Source organism: Macaca fascicularis, chromosome 2, assembly GCF_037993035.2.
Source record: "Macaca fascicularis isolate 582-1 chromosome 2, T2T-MFA8v1.1".
Lineage (NCBI taxonomy): Eukaryota > Metazoa > Chordata > Mammalia > Primates > Cercopithecidae > Macaca > Macaca fascicularis.
Genome location: NC_088376.1, coordinates 126,891,615 through 126,914,837, shown reverse-complemented (window position 1 = coordinate 126,914,837; position 23,223 = coordinate 126,891,615). Strand labels below are relative to the sequence as shown.

At 40.3% G+C, this 23,223-nt stretch overlaps 1 protein-coding gene and 1 long non-coding RNA gene across 2 annotated transcripts in view; one reads left to right on the top strand and one right to left on the bottom strand.

Moving 5' to 3' along the window:
• Positions 1–62: 62 nt before the first annotated feature.
• Positions 63–14,965, bottom strand: C2H3orf49 (chromosome 2 C3orf49 homolog). The gene is made up of 6 exons (XM_074033704.1): positions 14,841–14,965; positions 14,328–14,347; positions 9,606–9,944; positions 5,452–5,576; positions 1,968–2,081; positions 63–1,513 (listed from the first exon to the last, which is right to left on the bottom strand). The coding sequence occupies exons 1-6, from the start codon at positions 14,963–14,965 to the stop codon at positions 1,313–1,315; spliced, it is 924 nt and encodes a 307-aa protein (XP_073889805.1). The 3' UTR covers positions 63–1,312.
• A 6,020-nt stretch (positions 14,966–20,985) lies between these two features.
• LOC135969526 (uncharacterized) overlaps positions 20,986–23,223 on the top strand; it is a 69,264-nt gene continuing 67,026 nt past the window's right edge. Inside the window, exon 1 of the long non-coding RNA XR_010584785.2 lies at positions 20,986–21,094. This is a non-coding gene — a long non-coding RNA (uncharacterized lncRNA). The remainder of the gene's footprint in view (positions 21,095–23,223) is intronic.

The window sequence follows — 23,223 nt, the reverse complement described above, 5'->3', positions numbered from 1 at the left end:
GGAGAATCATTTGAACCCAGGAGGCAAAGGTTGCGGTAAACCAAGATTGCGCCATTGTACTCCAGCCTGGGCAATAAGAGTGAAACTCCATCTAAAAAAAAAAAAAGATTGTCTTGCATAAAGAATTTATTATCTTTTTAAAAATTAAGCTAAGGCTGAATCACTTGTGATTTTCTTAAGTATTTCATTATACGTGTAATACTTGTTCGGCTCCATCCTTATCCATTTATTTTAGTTAAGAAACATGACACTTTGCATGAATCATACCTTAATAATGTTATATTTTTGTAATTTTAATAATAATTTTTATCTTAAAAATGAAAGTTTAAAATTAGCGCAGTTGTAGTCATATTAAAAGTGTCATAATACCTATAAATACTTCCTCTAATTTCATCTGGCAAGTCATGGGAGAAATTTCTTTGCAGAATTGCTATGCTGTGACAAATGTTTCTATTTTCCATTATTAGTAAAAATTATGAAACAACAATTTGCCTATATTGACTCAGAATTAAAAATCAATTTTTTTTTTCTTTTCTGAGACAGGGTCTTGCCCTGTCATCCAGGCTGGAGTGTAGTGGCTTGATCACAGCTCACTGTAGCCTTGACCTCCCAGGCTTAAGCAATTCTTCTATGTCAGCCTCCCAAGTAGCTGGGACTACAGGCAACACATCACCATACCCAGCTAATTTTTAAAAGTTTTTTGTAGTAAGAGATTCTCACTATATTGCCCAAGTTGGTCTCAAACTCCTGGGTTCATGTGATCCACCCACCTCAGCCTCCCAAAGTGCTGGGAGTATAGGCATGAGCCACTGTGCCCCAGACAAATACCAGTTTTTCAAAAAAGATATTTATTTTTTAAAGGACTATTGGGTAGAATTTTTTTTAAATGCTGTCTCCCCATCCCCACCCCCGTTGATTAATTCACTAGAGAGATTTTTTCAGGATTAAGTAAAGATAAGAGTCTCTTGGAAGATAACTTTTATTTATTTATTTTTGAGATGGAGTCTTGCGCTGTCACCCAGGCTGTAGTGCAGTGGTGCGATCTCGGCTCACTGCAGCCTCTGCCTCCCAGGTTCAAGCAATTCTCCTGTCTCAGCCCCCCGAATAGCTGGGATTATAGGCGCCTGCCACCACACCTGGCTAATTTTTGTATTTTTAGTAGAGATGGGGTTTCACCATGTTGGCCAGGCTGGTTTTGAACTCCAGACCTCAAAGGATCTGCCTGCCTCGGCCTCCCAAAGTGCTGAGATTACAGGCGTGAGCCACCACGCCCAGCCTTGGGAAGATAACTTTTAAAGAATCAGGAACAAAGTCAGAAGCAGCAGCAGCAGGTACATGGGAAACACACATTTTTAAATTTATACTTCCTCATGGTTCTCTTGGATATCCTCTGGAACTGTTTAGAAGACTGAAGAATTTCATCCCCCAGAAACTCACACCGTTGAAGCTCAGCATGTCTTTGGGCCAATAACTTCATGGATTTATCAGTCACTGTTTCTATGAGGTCATCCACCTATGACAGATAAATACCAAGAAATGAAGCCATGTTTTGGAAAGCCTTGTCAAAATCAAAGGGATAGTTGCTTTTCCCAAGAGAAGAGTTCTGGAACTGGTGGACATTTTGCAAGTCTTAAAATATTATTCTAATTCAAGTCATAGCAAATGGAGCTTGAAAGCGTACATTTACCACCCAGTGATAAAGACGATCTCAGTTCTTCTGAAAAGAAACCTATGTATATGCCTTCACTTTAATTGAATTCATTTAATATTTATCAGGTATACAGCATCATCCTAGGTGTCCTTAGCAATCCTTTAGCCACTTTCAGAATGCCCCCCTACTAACATTATTTCTTAATGCTAATCATTAATTTCATCCCACCCATGCTGTCTAATAGGGCTGTGCGTTTGGTTAAGCCTGGTTCTCTGATGCTTCTGAGATTCAAAAGTTAAAAGCCTTTGTCCACTACCTGCATTTGAAGCTTTCCTACTGTCAAATCTGATTTTCGAAGGATGTTTTTCATGCCATGCTTCTTCTTTTTAAGTGCTGGAAAATGTGGTCTCTTTTTTGGTGAATATGGCCCCTATGGTAAAAATGCAAAACACATCAGATTAGGAACTACCAACATTATTTTTGTGATGGTGCTTTAACAAGAGTTCTCACCTTCGGGACATTCTCTTATAAACTGAACATTTGCCACATAACAATATTGGGTTGGAGGCTGTATTCATATTATTCTCCACACCCAAGTATCTTCTTTGTGCCCAGAGCTCTCTTTGAAGAGATCTACAGGGTGCAGAGAAATGAGATTGTCTGACTCTGAAAGAATATACAGCATCAGGAAAAAAGCAGGTCTGCAGGTCTTCATAAGGGGAAGAAGAAGAAATTGCCTCTGCAGCTGCCGGGCACAGTGACAGTGTGGGGCCGTTGTGGACCAGTGCCCCAGAAAGCTCATTATCAGTGAATCTAGTTGTTAATTTGGTCTCGTTTCTGCAGGTTTCCTTATTTTCATGGCAGTCATATATTCAAACATAAAAAGAAAGCTCTGGGTTCTTTTCACCCCATGCCTGATACTTTTCCCATTATCCCTGGCTTACTGGTTACAAGTACCTGTCCTAATAGTGTTGCAATTGGAAATCATTCCCAGGTCATGGCTCCAAGCTAATACGCCCTTTTTAGTCTTATTGAGTTTACTCTTCCTTCCCCTTGTGCTTAATAATTCACATTAGGACTATTGTGAGACCTACACAAAGTAGGATATGGGACCAGATCTGGGTCCTACCCTTTGCCTTTACAAATGGAGTCTGCTGAACCACTGCTACCCTGCCAGCTTGCCCAGCTCAAATGTCACTTGCAGAATCTTCCCTGATCTAGCTAAAGAAAGACCCCTCTTTTTTCTCTTTCATAAAATCCAGTACTTTTTCCTGTTAAGCACCTAGCATACTAGCATACTTGGCAGTTACTACATTATGTCTGTGTTTATTGAATACAACTACGGCAAAATCTAGTGCCTAGGCAAGTTTTGCAAAGCAGGACTAGTTGGGGCTGGTATGGACTGAAGAGAACACACCTCCTGCAGTACCTTGGTGCAGCTCCTGCTTGTTGCCTTGAGGAATTGGCCTAGTATTTTCAAATCTTTTTATTTTTCAAAAGAAAGTTGAAAACCCAGAATTTTATTTGAAATATCCTAATTTTTAAATGTGGACAATTAATTCAAATACATATATAGATTTTAAGATGAGGTCTCACTCTGTTGCCTGCGCTGGAGAGCAGTGGCATGATCATGGCTCACTAAAGCCTCAACCTCTGTAGGCTCCAGTGATCCTCCCACCTCAGCCTCCTGAGGAGCTGGGACTAAAAGTGTACACCACCATGCCCAGCTAATTTTTATATTTTTTTGTAGAGGTGGGGTTTTGCCATGTTGCCCAGGCTGGTATCGACCTCCCGAGCTCAAGTGATCCTCCCTCACCAGCCTTCAAAAGTGCCAGGATTATAGACATGAGCCACCACACCCAGCCAATTCAAATACATTTTTGAGAACATTCTGAGGGCTAAACAAACCATTTTCATAGCTAGTTGACAACCTCTGATCTAACACGATTTGATGGAAAGAAATTCTTAATCATAGCCAAATTGCCCCATCTTTATCTTTATGGTTAGTGTTATGTGTGTCCTAAAAGTCTTTATGCTGAAGTCATGAAGATATTCTTATTGTCCTCCAGGAGTTTTAAGGTTTCTGCCTTTTCCACTTAAATCTATAACTGAACAGAAATTAATTTTTGTATATGGTGTGAGACAGGGATCAATTTTCATTTTTTTCCTATATGAATGCCCACTTGTTCCAGCAACATTTGTTCAAAAGATTATCCTTACTCCACTGCTGTGTGGCACTATGGTTTAATGTGTATCTCCTCTATTTGATTGTAAGTTCCACAGAAGCAAGACCATGTCCATTGGATCACCCTATACTCCCCACCCCAAACCTACAAACTGCCTAAAACATAATATGGGCACACTAAATACAAACCTAGCACACAAAAGGCAAAAATTCAAAACTAATATCAGTGCACTCTGACAGTGGTGTTCCAGAGCAGTACTGTTCAGTGGAACTTTCTGTGAAGATGGAAATGTGCTGTGCTCTATCTGTGCTGTATAGGACAGCCACTAACTAGGTGCAATTATTGGCCATTTGAAATGTAGCTAGTGCAACTGGGGAACTGAACTTTTAATTGTATTTAATTTTAATTAACATAGGTAGTGACATTCAGCTATTGACTAGCATATTTGGACAGTACAGTTAGTCTATAGCATAGCAATTACTACTAAGGACTCTAGAGCCAGGTCTTCCTGGGTTTGAAACTTGGCTCTGTCACTTACATGGGCAAATTACTTAAACACTCAGTACTATCCCTAAAATAAGGATAATATTGCTACCTACATTATAGGGCTGTTGTAAGCATTATCCGAGTTGATATTTTTAAAGCACTTAGAACAGAATTTGGAACATAGCTTTAAGGTAAGTCTTATATCTAAAATAATAATAGTCCATGGTTCTATTTTTGAAAAACAGACTGGGCAATTTAGGATCAAACATACATGCATGGCCGGTCACAGTGGCTTACATCTGTAATTCCAGCACTTTGGGAGACCAAGGCAGGTGGATCACTTGAGACCAGGAGTTCGAGACGAGCCTGGCCAACATGGCGAAACCCTGTCTCTACTAAAACTACAAAAATTAGCCAGGCATGGTTGTGCATGCCGGTAGTCCCAGCTAGATAGGAGGCTGAGGTAAGAGAATTGCTTGAACCCAGGAGACAGAGGTTGCAGTGAGCCAAAATTGTGCCACTGCACTCCAACCTGGGCGAGCGACAGAGCGAGACTCTGCCTCAAAACAAACACACAAAAACCCATGCATACCTATGGATAAGTAAAAGCATTGGTTTGGAGCATCCTAGATCATCTACACTGCATTTTCTGTGTTGTACATATGGCTATTTACATTTTAATTTCAATGAAAATTAAGATTAAAAATTCAGTTCCTCAATTGCACTGACCACATTTCAGTGTGGCTAACAGCTACTATATTGGACAATGTATACTTGCATCTTCACGGAAAGTTGCATTGGACAGTGCTGGTCTAATGAGTTCCACTCCACATAGTATGCACAGATAGGCCAGAATGCTAATATACTAACATTTGAAGAGTGAGAAAGTCAGTTACAAATATCCAAACTCCACTGTTGCCCAGATGTAGTAGAAGCTGAACAGTTTGAGCATAGAAGTAGAAGAATCTGACCCAGAGAGTACCCTAAATTCTTGGAGAGGAGACAGAAGCAGCAGATTTAAAGGCTTATCGTGGAGGACTTATGGTAGGACAGAACTTGGTTTTCACAAAATCTCTAAACATTGAGTTATATGTAAGTCTTTAGAGGCAAATTTGTTTAGCGTTTTACCTTTTGTAGTCCTGAAGGAAGAGATGTCACAGATAACCGCTTGGTGGTTCTCCTGGCCCGAAGGAGTGTATTTCCCTGGGTTATCTCCTCTGTCTCTGCCTCTACAACATCAAGTTGTATAGTCGCTTAGAGAAAGAGGGAAAAAGGAATCTGTAAGGATCACAATGAGGAACACATTTTTCCTATTAAAAATACAGTATTCTTAGAAGACAGCATCACATGCTGCTTCAGTGGCTTTTTTTCTTTAGAGTTAAAAATAAAAAATGGATTTGCTCTTCCCAATCTTACATTTTCTCCTGCCAACATTTGCCTTTTGTTATGGTCATGACCTCAGTGGACACCAGCCCAATCTTTGACAAGGTAGCCACCTCTCTCTCTCTTCGAGATTTAAGTTTTTCCCCTGAACCATTGTGGAATTAGAAAAGTAATCCTCTACTATGCAAGACCCTCTCTTGGGTATTCATTGTGGATTAAAGCAAATTTTCTCTCTATTTTCAAGAAATGTGGCTCAAGACTCAGTCATTTACATATCATTGATTCATCTTTCCTATATCCAGGAGCCAGGGAACCTTGGATTCCTTAACATTTTAAAACATATCAATTCAGTGCTTAACTCAATAAATGTATTTATAAAGGAAACTCTAAAACACTACCATAAATTTAAGACTAGTATCATAAATAGGCATTAAAATCACTATGCTAAAAACAAAGCTATGTTATTTTTTGCAGAGGGCACTAAACCTAAGATTACTCTCTTTTTCTTTTTTTTTTTCTTTTGAGACAGAGTCTCCCTCTGTCACCCAGGCTGGAGTGCAGTGGTGTGATCTCGGCTCACTGCACGTTCCGCCTCCTGGGTTCAAGCTATTCTCCTGCCTCAGCCTCCCGAGTAGCTGGGACTACAGGTACTCTCTTTTTCTTAATAAAGGGGGTCACTAAATGAGACATTTTCCTTGATGACAGCATTGGGGAAAGTGTGTTTGCAATTTGCTGTGTGTTACGCTGTTCCTTCATGCTGTGTGCACACCTAAAATCATCTTGTTGCTTAAAGTCTACTGATAAGGACTTCTCTGGGACCCTCAGAGAATACATTAGCCTACTTGACACCTCCACTTGGCTATTCGGCAGGGACCTCAAGTCAGCAAGTCTAGCCAGAACTCATGACTTATTTTTCAATCCAGGTCCATTGCTCCTTATCTTAGTGAATGATGCCTCCACCTTCAAAGCAAGTGGTCAATCCAGAAATTCTTCCCTCTCCCCCACCCTTCACTGTCCAACTCTTCCCCAAATCTTGTAACTTCTATCTATGCTTATTTCTCCCTTTATCTCCCCATTCCCACTGTCATGACTAATCCAAGCTAATGTCATTCTTTGCCTGAAAGAATGTACGGGTGCTTATTGTTCTTCCTGCATTTGTGCTTACCCTCATCCAATGCAATCTACACTATGCAGCCAAAGCTATCTTTTAAGAATGCAAATCAGATTATATAAATCCCCAGCTTGAAAGTACCCAATGGTTTCTTATCACCCTTAGAAGAAAGTTAAAAATTCTCAATGTGTCCTATGACAGACACCCTTACTACCTAATTCAACCAGCCTCTCCTTAGCTCTCTGTGTTCCAACCTCTGCTGGATTTCTTTCATTGCTAAATTGTGCCTGGTGATCTCTTGATATTGTGACTTGAACATGCTCTCCCTTATTCCTGGGAAACTGTTCTCCCCCCTCCACCTTGTGTAAGCCATCCTTATGTCTTAGACATCCTTCAGATCTCAATTTAATTGTCCCTTCCTTGGGGAAGCCTTTCCTGAGACCCCTCCCCTAAAGTTAGAGCACCCATGATTTCTTTCAATAGCATCCTGTGCTCCTTTGGAACAAATGTAATTTTCTGCATGTTTGAAAGCCCCTCTATGCTATAACTCCATGAGGCAGGGACCATGGCTGTTTTATGTGCTACTCTATCCAAATATTGTGGCTGTCATATAATAAGTACTTAGCAGATATTTGTTAAATATATAAAAACATGTTTTGAAGGTCAGCGGGGAAGAGCAACTGATTTTGGGCTACAACAAAGGGTATTAATGTTTGAACTACATCCTAAAGGATGAGTATATTTTCTGGAGAAATCTTAGTTGATATTTGTTATTCCAACTAAGACAAAAATAAACCAGTGCACAGATTAAGAGTAGAAATTTGATCCTCTGTTTTCTGCTGGATTCTTCAATTCCAGCCCCAGCAATATAGAAGCATATCCTCTTTGTTATTTTCAACAGAAATATACAGCTCAATCCATACCAGGTAATTGCTAGATGCTTGGATGCTTGTATTAGTGACTGCTTTTTCCAGAACAGAGAGTTTGTTTGAAATTAGTCGGCTGGAAACCACCAAGATTTTCTTTTTTTTTTTTTTCCTGGGAAAAGCACACATCAGTTTTGTTGCCTGATCATGGTGTGTAAAATGTGAAGTTGTATGTATATTTACATACACTATAAGGGCTGTGTGTTTCCTGATTCTGTGCTGTGAAGGACATTAAAAAGCTACAGAGGATATATAAAGCAGTGAAATTATTCTGTATGATACTGGTGGATGCCTGTTATGACAGGGTATGACATAAAAGTAGGTATTTGTCAAATCCCACAGAACTGCACAATATAAAGAGGGAACCATAATGTAAACTATAACTTCAGTTAATAATAATAATATATTAATATTGGTTCATCGATTGTAAATGTACCACACTAAGGCAATATGTTAATAATAGGAGCTGTGGGGATCAGGGAAGGGAAGGTATACATGGGAACTCTACATTTTCTGTTTAATTTTTCTGTAAATATAAAAGTGCTATAAAAATAGACTCTTTCTTCTTTTTTTTTTTTTTTTTTTTTGAGACAGGGTCTCTTTCTGTCACCCAGGCTGGAGTGCAGTGGCACAATCTCAGCTCACTGCAATCTCTGCCTCCCAGATTCAAGCGATTCGCCCACCTCAGCTCCCCTAGTAGGGACTACGGGCACATGCCACCATGCCTGACTAATTTTTTTTTTTATATTTTTGGTAGAGATGGTTTCACCAGGTTGCCCAGGCTGGTCTCAAACTCCTGGGCTCAAGTGATCCACCTGCTTCAGCCTTCCAAAGAGCTGGGATTACAGGCGTGAGCCACTGCTCCCAGCCTAGACTCCATTTATTTTTTGAAAAGCTACAGATGAGAATGCAAACATTGGTAGTATTGTTAGTCATGACCCATAGGATGCCAAATGGCATTATTACTAGTTGCAAAAATGACTTAAAATTAACAGTTCAAATATTGATTCTTCCACACAGTACATAGAAAGTAGATGCAATAAAAGTGAGCATTCTTTATGACTTACCAGTTATACATTTTTTTCATTTAATTTCCACTACCCCCTCCACTGTTAGAAGTAGCCATGTGAAAGTCTGCATCACTACTTTTTCCAGAAACAAAACAAAAATCCCGCTTGAGTTTGATTTTCATATATATATAAATTATATATAATGTATATATGAATATACACACACATATATTTAAATAAAAAGTGATTTTAAACTGATTAGAAAACTGTTTAATTGAACTGGGAGGAACCTCTAAGGCAATCCAATTCAGTGCTTCTCAAAAGGTATGAACAAGGTGAGGCATGGGGCTCACACCTGTAATCCCAGCACTTTGGGAGGCCAAGGCAAATGGATCACCTGAGGTCAGGAGTTCGAGACCAGCCTGGCCAACAGGGTGAAACCTTATCTCTAGTAAAAATACAAAATTTAGCTGGGTGTGGTGGCACACTCCTGTAGTTCCAGCTACTCAGGAGGCTGAGAGAGGAAAATTGCTTGAACCCAGAAGGCAGAGGTTGCAGTGAGCCGAGATTATGCCTCTGCACTACAGCCTGGGTGATAGAGCGAGATTCCATCTAAAACACACACACACACACACACACACACACACACACACACACAGTATGAACATACAAGCCAACTGAGGATCTTGCTAAAGTGTGGCTTCTGACTCAGAAGGTCCCAGGTAGAGCCTGAGATTCTGCATTTCAGACAAGCTCCTCTGGGCTGCCATACTTTTATAGCAAGATAATCCATCCTAATTTCACTCTTCCTCTTGGCCTCAACCCAGTGACAAATTGCCCGAATTTGATTACCATTCTCTGAAAGCTTTCTCATTTTTGCTGTAAATAACTTGGGAGATGGAAGCTCCTTGACAATCCTAGGGAGAAGGCTCTGCATGTTTGACAGTAGGGCTTCCTTATGGTCAGTGGAGCCCTCTTTGCTGGCACTTGCTAGCTTGCTTCTACACTTGTAGGACAGCATCCTCCCAAAAGCAGTCTTCACTTTCGTCATCAAATTTCTTTTCTGATTTTGTTGACTTTCATGAAATCCCATGTCACTATCACTGGATGACTCCTCTTTAGGGACCAATACATTTTGTTTTAGTAAGTTGGTAGACACAGCTCTATGCCATCTAAACAAAATAAAAATGACTCATATTAGGGAAACTAAAAAGTTAAAAATGAATAATTTGAATAATTAAAACACAAACCTCAAATGTGAACCAATTATACAATTCAGAAAAACAAAATGAAATTGAAGACCAAGAATCAAATCACAGAAAAATAAAGCCAAAGCAACTACTTGGTGTTTTGTTATCAAATTATAGTAATCTGGCTGTTATTTAATTTAAACACAATACTGTTAGAGGTAGGTTATATTATTAGCTTCATTTTACTTATGAGTAAACTGAGACATAGGTTAAATTAATTGACCAAGGACTGAATGCAGACTTTAATCCAGGTCTGACTGTTGGAATCCATGAATTTACATTGGCAAATTGGCAATCTTATTTCAATGATAGTTTGAGATAGTTTTTGCTAGATTTGGCAGTTTCAAAGTGAAAGTAACAGAAGATGAGAGAGTCTGCTAGGGTAGTCAATAAGGAGTAAACTCCAAGGCCCCATAAATACTGCATTTACATAAAACACTCATTTAGATAACATACTATAAATTCATATATAGCGACTACGTGTACCATCTTCATAATTTTGGCATATTTTATTATATGCAATAGACTAAACAATAGACAACATTTCCTGATAGCTTTCTGTGTGCTAAACACTCTTCCAAATGCTTTCATGTGTATAATATAATTTAATCTTTATGTTCTCATCTCTACTTCACACATGAAGAAATTAAAGCTTGGAGAGGTTAAATATAATTTATGTCCAGATTATCTGATTCTGAGGTCTGTGTTGTTAACCACTATGCTAGAATATCACCTATACCGTGATACAATTATTACCTAATATTCTTCCTCAATTAACTATTTTTTGTTAGCTTCACTCCAAGTAATAATACCCATGAAATTTCGGTATTTTTTAAAATTAAAATTTTAATGTCGAGATCATTATAGTTTCACATGCAGTTGTAAGAAATAGAGGGAGGGGGCCGGGCGCGGTGGCTCAAGCCTGTAATCCCATCACGTTAGGAGGCCGAGGCGGACGGATCACCAGCTCAGGAAATCCAGACCATCCTGACTAACACGGTGAAACCCCGTCTCTACTAAAAACACAAAAAATTAGCCGGGCGTGGTAGCGGGTGCCTGTAGTCCCAGCTACTGGGGAGGCTGAGGCGGGAGAATGGCGTGAACCCGGGAGGCAGAGTTTGCAGTGAGCCAAGATCACACCACTGCACTCCAGCCTGGGTGACAGAGCGAGACTCCATCTCAAAAAAAAAAAAAAAAAAAGAAAGAAAAGAAAGAAAGAAATACAGGGAGATTCTGTGTGCTCTTTACCTAGTTTTCCCAAATGGTGACATTTTGCAAAACTATATTTTCACAACCAGCATGTTGACATTGATACAGTCAGGATACGGAACATTTCCAGTAACACCAGGATCCCTCATGTTTTATAGCCACACCCACTTTCCACTGGTCCCCCCTTTCTTTTTTTTTTTTTAATTTAATTTTTTTTATTATACTTTAAGTTCTAGGGTACATGTGCACAACGTGCAGGTTTGTTACATATGTATACATGTGCCATGTTGGTGTGCTGTACCCATTAACTCCTCATTTACATTAGGTATATCTCCTAATGCTATCCCTCCCTTCTCCCCCCTCCCCACAATAGGACCCGGTGTGTGATGTTCCCCTTCCCGAGTCCAAGTGATCTCATTGTTCAATTCCCACCTATGAGTGAGAACATGCAGTATTTGGTTGCCTGTTCTTGCGATAGTTTGCTGAGAATGATGGTTTCCAGCTGCATCCATGTCCCTACAAAGGACACGAACTCATCCTTTTTTATGGCCGCATAGTATTCCATGGTGTAATGTGCCACATTTTCTTCATCCAGTCTGTCACTGATGGACATTTGGGTTGATTCCAAGTCTTTGCTATTGTGAATAGTGCCACAATAAGCATACGTATGCATGTGTCTTTATAGCAGCATGACTTATAATCCTTTGGGTATATACCCAGTAATGGGATGGCTGGGTCAAATGGTATTTCTAGCTCTAGATCCTTGAGGAATCGCCATACTGTTTTCCACAACGGTTGAACTAGTTTACAGTCCCACCAACAGTGTAAAAGTGTTCCTATTTCTCCACATCCTCTCCAGCACCTGTTGTTTCCTGATTTTTTCATGATTGCCATTCTAACTGGTGTGAGATGGTATCTCATTGTGGTTTTCATTTGCATTTCTCTGATGGCGAGTGATAATGAGCATTTTTTCATGTGTATGCTGGCTGTATGAATGTCTTCTTTTGAGAAGTGTCTGTTCATATCCTTTGCCCACTTTTTGATGGGGTTGTTTGTTTTTTTCTTGTAAATTTGATTGAGTTCTTTATAGGTTCTGGATATTAGCCCTTTGTCAGACGAGTAGATTGCAAAAATTTTCTCCCATTCTGTAAGTTGCCTGTTCACTCTGATGGTAGTTTCTTTTTCTGTGCAGAAGCTCTTTAGTTTAATTAGATCCCATTTGTCAATTTTGGCTTTTGTTGCCGTTGCTTTCTACTTATGGCTAGCCATAAGTAGAAAGCTGAAACTGGATCCTTTCCTTACTCCTTATACGAAAATTAATTCAAGATGGATTAGAGACTTAAATGTTAGACCTAAAACCATAAAAACCCTAGAAGAAGACCTAGGTAATACCATTCAGGACATAGGCATGGGCAAGGACTTCATGTCTAATACACCAAAAGCAGTGGTCCCCCCTTTCTTAAACTGGCATCCACGAATCTGTCTTCTGTGTGTGTAATTCTTGTCCTTTCAAGAATGTTATGTAAATGGAAATATACATCATGTAATATTTTGAGATACGCTTTTTTCACTCAGCATAATTCTCTGAGCATTCATCCAGGTTTTGTGTATTAATTGTTCATATCTTTTTATTGCTGAGTAATACTCCATTATATGAATGTGCCACACTTTAACTACTCACTAATTGAAGGATATTTGGGTTGTTTCCAGTTTGGGGCTCTTATGAATAAAGCTGCTATAAGCATTTGTGTATAGGTTTTGTATGAACATAAGTCTTCATTTCTCTGGGTGAAATCCTAGGTTTTATATTATGCTATTACATTATATTAAATATATAACATGTATTTCTAATATGGATTAAAACAAATTTATAACCATTAACAATGTTCTTCATATATTACCTAAAATACCTCATGTACCATCATCAGTAGCATATGTACTACTCTCCAGGAAAACAATGTTCTAAACGGAACCCAAATCATTCAGCCTTTTTCTGTAATGATACATGGGGAGTAGTTCAGTGAGAGCCTAGACCCTGGAGTTCAATGGTATTGGTTCAACTCGGGACAATCCCCAACTCTGTGACCTTGAGCATGTTAGGTAACTTCTATAAGCTTTCATCTTCTCATTTGAAAATGGGCATAGTCTTTTCAGAATTGTGAAAATAAAGGGAAATAATTCATGTGTTTGGAACCTTAAAATGCATTCAATAAATGATACTTTTTATTACCATGTGGATCAGAACAATGCAGAAAATGTAAAAGGCAAGGAGAGAGCCCACACTAGAGGGCAAAATAAGAGAGAAGCTGGCAGCCTCCCTTCTGGGACCAAGGGCAGGGTTCTGCAAATTGTACATGTACGACTTCCAGGGGGTGCTATTCAATTTCATAGTTAGACTTGCGTATAGTTATTATAATGATTTTATGGCAGGTGGCAGTAAAATGTCCTGAGGAGGGAGCACCATTTCCTAATTTGCCCAAAGATAACTTATGGGCTAGGATTAATCTCCCGTAAAGCCCTCTGAGATTCCTTTAATAATAATTTAATTTTTAAGTGATTCTACTACTATAAACATGTACACACATATACATACTCTGACACAGAACAACGCAAATACAATTTCAGAAGATTCAGGAATTTCGAAGACTGCTCATGTTAAAAGCCCAGTTCTAAGTCGTCTCAGAATCTCTAGAAGTTGTTTCCCATTCCCATCCTCCCCACTCTCATCTCCAATCTATCTAAAACGTAATTAACAAAGGTTATTTAGCTCCAGAGCCTAAGAATACAACTGCTGCGACTTCTGATACGAGCAGAACCCTCCCCTTTTTATGTTTTTTAATATTTTTGTGTTGGTACTGAATTTATTTGGTTGTATTGCTTCCCCCGGAGCTCCTACTTTTCACTGAAAGTGGAAATCTTTGCAGTATTTTATTTTGTCCATGGAAGTTCCTAAGCTTGGTCTTTGATGCTTCCAGGACTCATTAAAACACCTCACTTCTACATGTCTGAACTATAGTCCATGGACCTGGTAAGAAAGAAGCACAAAGAAATTGGAAAATAAATCGCCACACTGATTTTCCAAATTAAAATATATTATATTTTGGATGTTTCATACCTGTCTGTAAGGTTTTGTCACTGACAAAAATATAGCAGGTCTAAGGCAGTTTTAACGTTAAATTAAACAATGTGTCCATAGTGAAATGTGATTAGTACATATTTCAGCAGCCCAAACTGCTGGGATAGGAAAAAGAAAGCACTGATCGTGGACATATTTTGAAAAATGCACTAATGACCTTTCAAACTAACAGTATTTTCATGGGATGTGAGATGTCTAAAATTCTGATGCTGAAATATCAACATAGAATCAGTACTTATTTTAGTCTCCTATGCCACATTAAAACTCAATTTCAAGTGTAAAGGAAATGTTTTCCCTGTTACAATAAAGACCTTTCTGATCATAAAATGAACCTTACATTGTCGCACTAGATTTCTTGATCCAATGCAGTACCCTCCCCAGCAATCCATCCAGAGTCCTCATTTTTAAATGTAATGCTTAAAAGGACATGCCACTATGCCAAACCCAAAGACTCTCATTTGACAGAAAAGGAAATGAATCTCTGTTACCTACCTTTCTATCCCCTTCCTTTTGAATGAGCCATTTTTCTTCTTGAGTTGCTGGAATCTTCGGCACTGTCCAACTTTTCCATAGGCAATCTTAAAGGGTTCTGGTAGATACAGCTGAGGTCGGGCCATTGCTGTCAACTTCACCTGTAGTAGCCGTTTTGGACTGTTTCAGTTCTCGAACTTACAGACTTCGATGCAAAATCATCTAGTGACTGAATGTACTGTCAAAGTGTGGGCTATTTGGAATAAAATATGTAGGAAATTTTTAGAGCCTTTCCCTTATTCCCTTCCAAGTGTCAGAGACATTATTTGTGGGACTGGCCCTGTTTACAGCTTCACAGAGGTCACCAATGATGTATTTGACTGAGCTGTGTGAAATTCCATGGACCTTTGTGGAATACTTCACAGATTCTTGAACAAGGCAAATGCAGAAATGATGATCTGATTGCATCAACACTGGCATTTGGATCGCAAAAAACAAAACAAAACAAAACAACAACAAAAAAACCACCCATGCACTAATTGACCACCACATTCAGAAGTCATATTTGACCTCTGAAGGGGAAGGCACCTATAGGAATACGAATGAGCTGTTGATTAACACAAGTTGAGCTTCTGTTAGATCTCTCAGCTACAGCTGGTGAATGTTCTCTGTGTCCTGTGGGACACATGTGACAAGGCCAGTTGTTTGGACATCTCAAAATGTACCCCAAGGGTGGTTTTCATTACATCTCAAAATGTACCCCAAGGGTGGTTTTCATTACATCTTGGAATTTTGTAGTGGTCTCTCAAAGTACATTGCTGAATTGAAGACCTTGAACCACCCCTCCCTTCCAACATTGCCCCGTTTATTTCGTGGTGAAGAGCAAATTCTGCCTGGGATGGAATTTCTCACCACAAGGTGGCAGCAGACACTAGGATTTAGTCCTGTCACTCTCTCGCGCTTCGAGTTGTTCAGTCAAATAACCAGATGCTTAACAAGAAAAACTCCTCTAGAAAGGTTCTGGGAGTTACAACAATTACTCTGCTTTCTGTGTTTGCATTAATCAATAATCTGGAGCACACTTCTCAAGCCTTCAAGTGCGCACAAATTTCCTGGAGGTCTTTTTAAGATGCAGATTTCGATACAGTACATCTGGGGTGGGATCCAAGAATTTGCACTCCTAACAAACCCCCAGGTGATGCTGATGATGCTGGACGGCACTTGGAGTAGTGAGGGTCTTCTATGTTTCAGTACTGGGGCAAAGAGCTTTAAAATGCTCTAGAATGAAGTGTATAATGTTGAGGGGCTAAGAGAGTGGATTTGGGAATTATGCCTGAGTTCTCATTTCTAGCTTAGCTATGTGACCTTGGTCAATTCATTTTAACCTATCCATACTTGTTTTCTCATCCCTAAAGTGGGACTAATCATAGTGCCCAAGTCATAGTTTTACAGCAAAATTCAAGTGAAATAGAAATTCTGCTGCAGCAGAGAATGAGACCCAGGAATCCATATTTTAGGAGAGTGGGTGCAGATGTTCCTCTGCCCCTTATTTGAGAAGCGCTGAAGTACAGTGTGTCTAATATGCCTTGGCCAAATGGACATGTGCTCCTCCCTGGTCTGTTTTTCCTCATCTGTTGGCATCCTCAGAGCACAGTAAGTAATAGGTGCTTGAATAAATGAATAATTTCTTTAGCAACAGGGCAATATTTTTCGTGTAATTATTGGCACCCCTGTCTGAATTCTGTTGTATTTAATCAATTATCTAGATAAATGAGATGAGTTTTATGCTAGGAAAGAGAGCTGTTTTTTATTTGTGCATGGGTGTCTATGTGCATGTCTGTGTGTGTGCATGTCTGCATGTATGTGTGTATGTAATAGGCTGAAACATTTGCTGCTGTGGCATCTGTGACAAAACTTGTACGTTCCCAAAAGAGTCCTGAAGCAGATGATAGAACTAGGAAGAGTGGGATGGGGGGAAAGAGTTGGAGTATAGAGAGACATCAATTTTGAGCTGTGTCTGGATTTACATTCTAGATCTACCCCTTCCAAGCTTATGTGTCCTTGGGCAGGTAACGAAAACCTCTTTGGACCTTCATTTTCTTGTTCATAAAATAGGAATAATAACTGCTACCTCCCAAGATTCTTTGAGTCATTCAGTCATTCGACAAATATTTGAATGCCTAGTGGTTGCCAGGCACCACCCTAGACACCAGGGATACTGCAGTGAACAACATACACAAAATCTCTGAACTCATATAACTTAATATGCTGTGGGAGACGCAGATGACAAACAAGGAAATGAACATTTTAATTTCAGTTGGTAGTAAATGTTATGAAGAAAGTAAAAGAGGATGATGGGATAGAGTGACTGAGGATGAGGAGTGACTTCAGATGGGGCATTAGGAAAGCCTGCCCAATGAGGTCATTGGTCCCGAATGCTGAATGGAGAAAAGAGCCAATCATGTGAAAATTTGTGTGACTCGGGCAGATGAAATAGCATGTGCCAAAGCCCAGAGGTGGAAGAAGCCCAGTGTCTTTGAAAATGTGGAAGAAAGTGGCCAGGCGCGGTGGCTCACGCCTGTAATCCCAGCACTGTGGGAGGCCAAGGGGGGCGGATCACGAGGTCAGCAGATCGAGAACATCCTGGCTAACACGGTGAAACCCAGTCTCTACTAAAAATATAAAAAAGTTAGCCGGGCATGCGGGCGCCTGTCGTCCCAGCTACTAGGGAGTCAAGATTGCGCCACTGCACTCCAGCCTGGGCGACAGAGCAAGACTGTCTAAAAAAAAAAAGAAAGACAAATGTGGAAGAAAGTTAGGGTGGCTAGAGCAAAGAGGTAGTTGTGTGATAAGCTGGAGAGGGCCAAACCTCTTGAGTCCTATGGATCAGATTAAAGATTTTTGTCTTGATCTTCAGAGCAATGGGGAGTTGAGGTTTTTTTGGTTTGTTTTGTTTTTTTGAAACAGCAACTTAATCTGTCACTCAGGTTGGAGTGCAGTGGCACCGTCTCAGCTCACTGCAACCTCTACTTCATGGGTTCAAGTGATTCTTGTGCCTCAACCTCCTGAGTAGCTGGGGTTACAGGCACGTGCCACCATGTCCAGCTAATTTTTTGTATTTTTAGTAGAAACAAGATTTCACCATGTTGTCCAGGCTGGTCTTGAACTCCTGAGCTCAGGTGATCCACCTGCCTCAGCCTCCCAAAGTGCTGGGATTATAGGCTTATGGAGGGTTTTTAGGGAACTTCTTCATATATTTGTTCGGGGAAATGGGATTCAGTTGTGAAGAAAATGACTAGAATCCTTGCCCAGGAATTACAATTCTAGTGGAGGACGCAGACACCAAATACGTTACCCAATGGAAAATTTTTTCAGGTACTGATAAAAAATGCTATGAGAAAAACAGAAAAACAAAAACAAAATAAAAAAGAAGAAGAAGAAGAAAAGAGAATAAAAAATAAATAAATAAAAAGAAAAACAGGCCAGGCGCGGTGGCTCATGTCTGTAATCCCGGCACTTTGGGAGGCCGAGGCGGGCAGATTACGAGGTCAAGAGATCAAGACCATCCTGGCCAACATGGTGAAACCCCGTCTCTCCTAAAAATACAAAAATTAGCTGCGCATGGTGGTGCGCACCTGTAGTTCCAGCTACTCAGGAGGATGAGGGAAGAGAATTGCTTGAACCCAGGAGGCAGAGGTTGCAGTGAGCTGAGATCAGGCCACTGCACTCCAGCCTGGCGACAGAGCGAGACTCAGTCTCAAAAAAAAAAAAAAAAAAAAGTAGAAAAACATGGTAGAAAGTGACTGGGAGTGGTCACTCCTCCAAAATGATCAATAAAGATCGCTTCAGGAGATGGTGTTTGAAGTGAGACATTTAATGTTGAAAAAGAGACAAACTATATTGAGATCTGGGAGAGGTATTTCCAAGGCAAAAAACTACGTGAGCAAAGGTTCACAGGCAGGTGCAAACCAGCGTGTTTGAGGGCAGGAAGAAGACCAGTGTGGCGGGAACATAGGTAACATGGGGAAGGCATAGTTATGCATATGTTTTTAAAGGTTGCTGTGTGCAGCTTGGAGAATACATTGGAGAGGAAAAAGTGAGTGTTGAAAAGTCATTAGGTAGGCACTTGGTCCAGGCCGTTGACAGATGGGGGTGAGGAGTACCAGAAGTGTGCAGATCCAGGTAATATGTAAGAAGTTAAATATTGAGATGAACTAGGATATGGGGGAGATACAGTTTGGATATGTGTCGCTGCCCAAATCTCACGTTGAAATGTAATTGCCAGTGTTGAAGGTGGGGCCTGGTGGGAAGTGATTGGATCATGGGGCAGTTTCTCACCCATGGTTTTGTACCATCCCCTGTTACTGTCCTCATGATAGCAAGTGCGTTCTTGCAAGATCCGGTTGTTTAAAAGTGCGTGGCACTCCCCGCCCTCTCTCTTGCCCCTGCTTTCACCTAGTGATGTGCAAGCTCCCACTTTGCCTTCAGCCAGGATTGTGAGCTTCCAGAGGCATCCCAAAAATAGATGCTGGTGCCATGCTTCCTATACAGCCTGCAGAACCATGAGCCAATTTAACATTTTTTTCTAGTAAATTACCCAGTCTCAGGTATTTCTTTATAGTAATGCAAGAACAGTCAACTATAGGGGGTTATAGAGTAGAGAGAAGGAGATACTAAGTTGGGGTGTTAAGTTGTTGCTGTAGTCCAGTGGTTTAACTAAAGGGGGAACAGTGGAACTAAAGAGAAGCGCACCCATTCAGGAGTCCTTCATCAGTCAACTCTCCTTATCAACTACCCTTCACAGGACATGGCTTGGAGCTATGCCTGTGTGATCATTCCCTGGACATTTGTAAATGTCCCTCTGAAAAGCCAAAAAGCCAGCTGTAGCAGGAAAAAATCAGGTCAAAACACAATCTCCCTTGTTCTCAACATTATTCTTCCATTGAACATGTCTGAGATTGCATAATCCTATTCAGGTAACCATGACAACAGTTGACTTCTATTGAGATAGCAATTGATTGAAACCTCTAAGTCAGAGATTGCAAACATGAATACCCGCAGGAGCCAAGCAGGGAAATGTGAGAAGCAGTGGGTGGGGTGTAAAAGGGAGGGGTTGGAATTGTGGTAAACTGTAGAGTACTGGACCAATCCAATTCTATTGAACTTCAAATCTTTAAGAAGCCTCACACATTTAAAAATGTGATCTGCAGGCCATATTTAACCTGTGGGTCACCAATTTGCTGCCTCCAGAGATGCTTTCATGTTAACTCTCTGTTGAGCCAGGTCTCTCCCATTAGTGCTCCTAAAGCTGATTTTCCCCTAAGCTTTAACTTGAACATATTCACAAGCATTCAGTTGGCTATTGGCCCCATTATTAGACTGTTTTTGCATCTTCTCGCTATCTGGTTGCATGCTAACCTTGCCTGGCAACTTGTAAGCCCTCTGCAAACTTGGTAAGCTGAGATTCTGGGTTTCTATTCTGAGTCTGGGTGAAGTAAATACATAGACTAGAGCAGGATAATGTCACTTTAGTGACCTGGAGTCATTATTAAGCAGAATCCTTTGGAAAATGCATGAGTTTCCTAAAGAGTCCTCACTAAGCCGGGCGCGGTGGCTCACGCCTGTAATCCCAGCACTTTGGGAGGCCGAGACAGGCGGATCACGAGGTCAGGAGATCGAGACCATCCTGGCTAACACGGTGAAACCCCTTCTCTACTAAAAAATACAAAAAACTAGCCGGGCGAGGTGGCGGGCGCCTATAGTCCCAGCTACTCTGGAGGCTGAGGCAGGAGAATGGCGTGAACCCGGGAGGCGGAGCTTGCAGTGAGCTGAGATCCGGCCACCGCACTCCAGCCTGGGTGACAGAGCGAGGCTCCATCTCAAAAAAAAAAAAAAAAAAAAAAAAAAAAAAAAAGAGTCCTCACTAATTCTGGCTGCCCCAGCTTTACTGGGATTTGGGAGACCTTTGCATGTGGGGAAATAGCAACTGGGGGCTTTTCCACCTGGCTCAAGCAAATCCTCTTGCTGAAGCTTTTGCCCTTTTGAGAGAAGGAGGTATCATGTTACAGATCACTCAGCAAGAACTGTGTCACAGGAAGTGTATACAGGGTGCCTGGCGACACAGTGTTTCTCCTGGGAAGACTCTTTACCCAGGGGTGAACTCCCCAGAAGTCAGCAAAGGTGCAGCTGGAGTAAAGTGTCTTCGAAGAGCCAACAGGCTTTCAAGTTAAATCATGCCTTTTTTTCATTTGTTTTTGTGTTGGTTGCTGCCCCAGGTTAGTATTTCTAACTTGCGACTCATAAATAGCTTTGAAATAATTATTTGATAGTCTATCAGTTGGCATTTACTCTCTAATTTCTCAGTGTTGGTCTTTAAAATTGTCCAGTGCTCTGGGTTGTACCACACTGGAAAGTCAACATGTGAATCAAAATGACCTCTCAGATACTGTTGATATCAATGGGAGTAAGCTCTTTGGAGAGCAATTTAGACATACCCACCAACATCTGAAATCTCAAGCCTCAGAGCCAGCATTCCACCTCTGGAAAGGTATCCTACACAAGTACACAATAATATAAGGATATATGTAGGTGTATTTGTAATAACAAAAGCTAGAGGCAACCCATATGTCTACCAATGGAGGATTAAATAAATGGTGCTTCAGGCATACTATGGATATTGGAGCCATTAAAAGAAGAAGGTTGGTGTGGGTGTTCCAATGCGCAGGTAAGGAGGTAATCTGTGGTGTACTGTGGAGGCAGCATGTGCTAAAACTATGAACACAAGAAGATCTTTTAAAAAACACCTATCTATATTCACATGCCAACAGGCATAGAAAATTCTGAAATAACGTATAACAAAGATTTAACTGATTATTCCTGGAGATTACGAGTGAAAGTGGTAGAGCAGCAGAGGTGGGGAGAAATATGTAGGAGATTTAAAATTTTTTACTTTATAGACTTTACTGTTTGACTTAGGGAAAGAATATAAATTACATTTATACTAAAAAATTGGACCCAAAAGTTTAGAAATGAATCACAAAAATTTTGAATGCATAACAAGACAATGATTTAAATATTTTTTTTCTCTCATTATGGCATGAATTGACTCATAAAATAACTCAATTGATGAATTCAACCATTTGCTTTAGAATCAACCACTTCTAGAATTGGAAAAAAGCCAAACTGTATTATTCACAACAAAAAAATCAAGTAAAATATGTTCACTCTTATAAGAATAAATGATGGGTATCTTAAAGACTGAAAGATCTAATGAAATGTAAGAAATATTTTATTTCAACTTAGTTTGTTATATTTTGACTTTTTTGTGTGTTTGGGTAAAGATTGTTATCTTGACTCTGGAGTCACACACTGGAAATGCTCAGACATGTTTGGCCTCTAGCCAGTTTGTCCAGCATGTGGCCCATGGACCACATGCGACCCAGGACGGCTTTGGATGTGGCCCAACGCAAATTCATAAACTTTCTTAAAACATTATGAAATTTTTTGGGGGACCAAAAAAATTTTTTTTAGCTCATCAGCCATCATTTGTGTTAGTGCATTTTATGCGTGGCACAAGACAATTCTTCTTCCATTGTGGCTCAGGAAAGCCAACAGATTGGACACGCCTGGCCTACAGGATGTTTTGAATATCAGAAGATTTCACATACAAATCTCCATTTCAGGATCCTCATAAAAAAATTAAGAGTCACTGGCAACTCGGCCCACATTCCCATATAGGCAGAGGAGTGGCAGCCCAGTTGGGTGGGAACAAGCTTTCAGTTTACCACAGTCCCTACTGCTCCCTGTGCTCTACACCAGCTGTCAGGCATTATTTTACAATCTCCATGAACAGAGTTCAACTAGTTTTTTCTTTTTAATTTTAAAATAATTTTATTTTATATATTTTTTCTATTGGCTCTGTCTTTCTAGAGATGAATTTTTTTTTAAATCTCCTCTTGTCCTTGAGTATGAAGAGGCAGCCTCTCAGTTTCCATCATTCTATGCCAGCATTTTCACATAGCATTCCATATTTTTTCACAATTTGTCTCTGTGATACAGCTATGAGCCTACGATCATTTTTATTCTTTTTATTTTATTCTAGAGAAGGGGTCTTGCTATATACCTGCCAAGTTGAACTGAGGCTCAAGTGATCTTCCCACCTCAGACTTCCAAGTAGTTGGGACAACAGGTGTGGGCCAGTGTGCCTGGCTCTATTCTTTTTTTTTTCTTTCGAGACGGAGTCTCGCTCTGTCGCCCAGGCTGGAGTGCTGTGGCCGGATCTCAGCTCACTGCAAGCTCCGCCTCCCGGATTCACGCCATTCTCCTCCCTCAGCCTCCCGAGTAGCTGGGACTACAGGCGCCCGCCCTAACGCCCGGCTAATTTTTTTGTATTTTTAGTAGAGAC